This window comes from Alosa alosa, chromosome 3 (assembly GCF_017589495.1).
Source record: "Alosa alosa isolate M-15738 ecotype Scorff River chromosome 3, AALO_Geno_1.1, whole genome shotgun sequence".
Taxonomy (NCBI): Eukaryota; Metazoa; Chordata; class Actinopteri; order Clupeiformes; family Clupeidae; genus Alosa; species Alosa alosa.
Genome location: NC_063191.1, coordinates 28,579,873 through 28,582,372, shown reverse-complemented (window position 1 = coordinate 28,582,372; position 2,500 = coordinate 28,579,873). Strand labels below are relative to the sequence as shown.

Genomic DNA, 2,500 nt, shown 5'->3' with positions numbered 1-2,500 from the left:
GCCAACAGCAGAATATAACTATTAATGTACATATAGTACACATATGTCAAATAAAATGTAAATGTTTTGTAAATTTGCTCTTTCTGGGAATACTTCGGAAGTAACGTTTCTCAATTCCGTTGAGTGGGGCAACTTGGTGAAAACCAACAGCTATCAAAGCCAGTGTTTGACATGTCCCACTCCAGTTTTAAGACAATTAATTCATTCATTCGTTCATTTTGATAAATCACCACATCTGGCGGAGCTTCACGGCCATTAACCAAGGGTTTTAAAATGTCTTGTTTCCACGTCATGAGTTTAAAAATCATGCCAAGCAGATGAATGTACAGCCTTGTAAGGATGCAAATGTGCATGTGCTTTAGTAGTGCCATGTGCAGCTTAGCAGCGCTCCTGCAGTGCGTGTGCTTTAGTAGTGGCATGTGCAGCTTAGCAGCGCTCCTGCAGTGCGTGTGCTTTAGTAGTGCCATGTGCAGCTTAGCAGCGCTCCTGCAGTTTTAGTAGTGCCGTAGCTTTAGCCTTTAGGTTTTAGTGCCATGTGCAGCTTAGCAGCGCTCCTGCAGTGCGTGTGCTTTAGTAGTGCCATGTGCAGCTTAGCAGCGCTCCTGCAGTGCGTGTGCTTTAGTAGTGCCATGTGCAGCTTAGCAGCGCTCCTGCAGTGTGTGTGTGTGCTCCGTCTCCTGGACTCATTAAGGAGTGACGTGAAGTATGAGGTGAGACACCAGCCTCAGCACACTGCTGCTGCTCTCTCCAACTGGGATGCTGTCATGCTGTCAACACAGCAACACACACACACACACACACACACACACACACACACACACACACACACACACATACACATATGCTGATATCAATGACAGCAGGTGCAGTCTGGAAGGGTCGGAAGTTCAGGTCTGTCTCAACATGTCAAACCATGTTGTTAACTCATGTGTGTGTATGGGGTATGGGCTTACTACAAGCCTAATAGATTTCCTCAAGGGCCATACTGTTACGCTCTCATCTCACTCTCATAATAAAAGCAGAAACAATGACACCTACTGCAGCATTCAGAGCCTTGGTTACCTGTTCACAAACTCCTCAAAGAGGATGCGATGGGAGTAACCCTGGCGACGGATGTTGACGGTCTCCAGGATGCCGGTGTAGCGTAGCTGGACCATGACACGCTCCGTGCAGAAGCGCAGCGCCTGGCGGTCATCGTTGGGCTTGATGCAGCGCACAAAGTGGGGCTGCCCCACCACCATCTTGGACAGCAGGTCCATCAGAGAGTACTGCAGAGCACACATGACAGCAAGGGGGAGTTAGGGTGTATATGTGTGTGTGTGTGTGTGTGTGTGTGTGTGTGTGTGTGTGTGTGTGTGTGTGTGTGTGTGTGTGTGTGTGTGTGTGTGTGTGTGTGTGTGTGTGTGTGTGTGTCTGTAATATGAATCATGGCAAAGACAAAAACAGGAAAGTGTGTGTGTGTGTCACATACACGGAAGTATGAGGCCACAGTCTGCCTCCTCATGTTGGTAGTCTCCTCAGGATGTCGCATCACCTCCATGGTATCCACCTGCAAGCACACACACACACACACGCACACGCACACGCACACACACACATATGCACACATATGCACACACACGCACACACAGCAAACAGGTTAATGCTTTGGACTTGTTACCGGAGGGTTGCCGGTTCGAACCCCGACCAGTAGGCACGGCTGAAGTGCCCTTGAGCAAGGCACCTAACCCCTCACTGCTCCCCCGAAGCTGCTGTTGTTGCAGGCAGCTCACCGCGCCCGATTAGTGTGTGCTTCACCTCACTGTGTGTTCACTGTGTGCTGAGTGTGTCTCACTAATTCACGGATTGAGACCAAATTTCCCTCACAGGATCAAAAGAGTATATATACTTACAGTACTTACTTATACATATACACACACATGCACATGTCAGAGGCCTTGCCAGCCATTTGTGAAAATGTAGTTTAATTGGAGGTTTTAATCTCAATGAAATCAGATACTTTTATTTGGATCTAAATGTATTTATTCATAATAATAATAATAAAATAATAAATTGGATCAAAAAAAATATCAAAATGTTTTTTTTCCCCATTCATTTCTCATTAAAAGCAAAAATCCAAAACCCTGATTGAAATCATATGTGCAATCTGCCAAACAACTGCACGTCCCACATTAAGAAATTAATATGAATTCAAAGAGCAAAGCAAAAGAGCATTCCTTCTTTCATCAGGCATCAAGACCCACACCTTTATTCTGGAGGGAACTGGAAACACTAGGATCTATATTCTATACATTCAAGACAGATATACATCTGTCCCTTTATACAACACTCGCTCCAGGTCATTCCACAGACAATCAAAGCCAGCTGTCTGACAAGTGGAATTCCACCTTGTAGAAGGTCGCTAGGGATACCGTTGGGTTATGGTACAGCCCATAATGAGTCGTGCCACCTCTGCACCAGTCTTCCTCCAACAACATATTAACAAGGACACAATATAAGC

The 2,500-nt window shown here is 45.9% G+C and overlaps 1 protein-coding gene across 1 annotated transcript in view; it reads right to left on the bottom strand.

Moving 5' to 3' along the window:
* Positions 1 to 2,500, bottom strand: part of myo3b (myosin IIIB) — a 174,050-nt gene that overhangs the window by 52,074 nt on the left and 119,476 nt on the right. Inside the window, 2 exon segments of the mRNA XM_048239976.1 lie at positions 1,063 to 1,268; positions 1,472 to 1,549. Coding sequence (XP_048095933.1) covers positions 1,063 to 1,268; positions 1,472 to 1,549 — 284 coding nt within the window.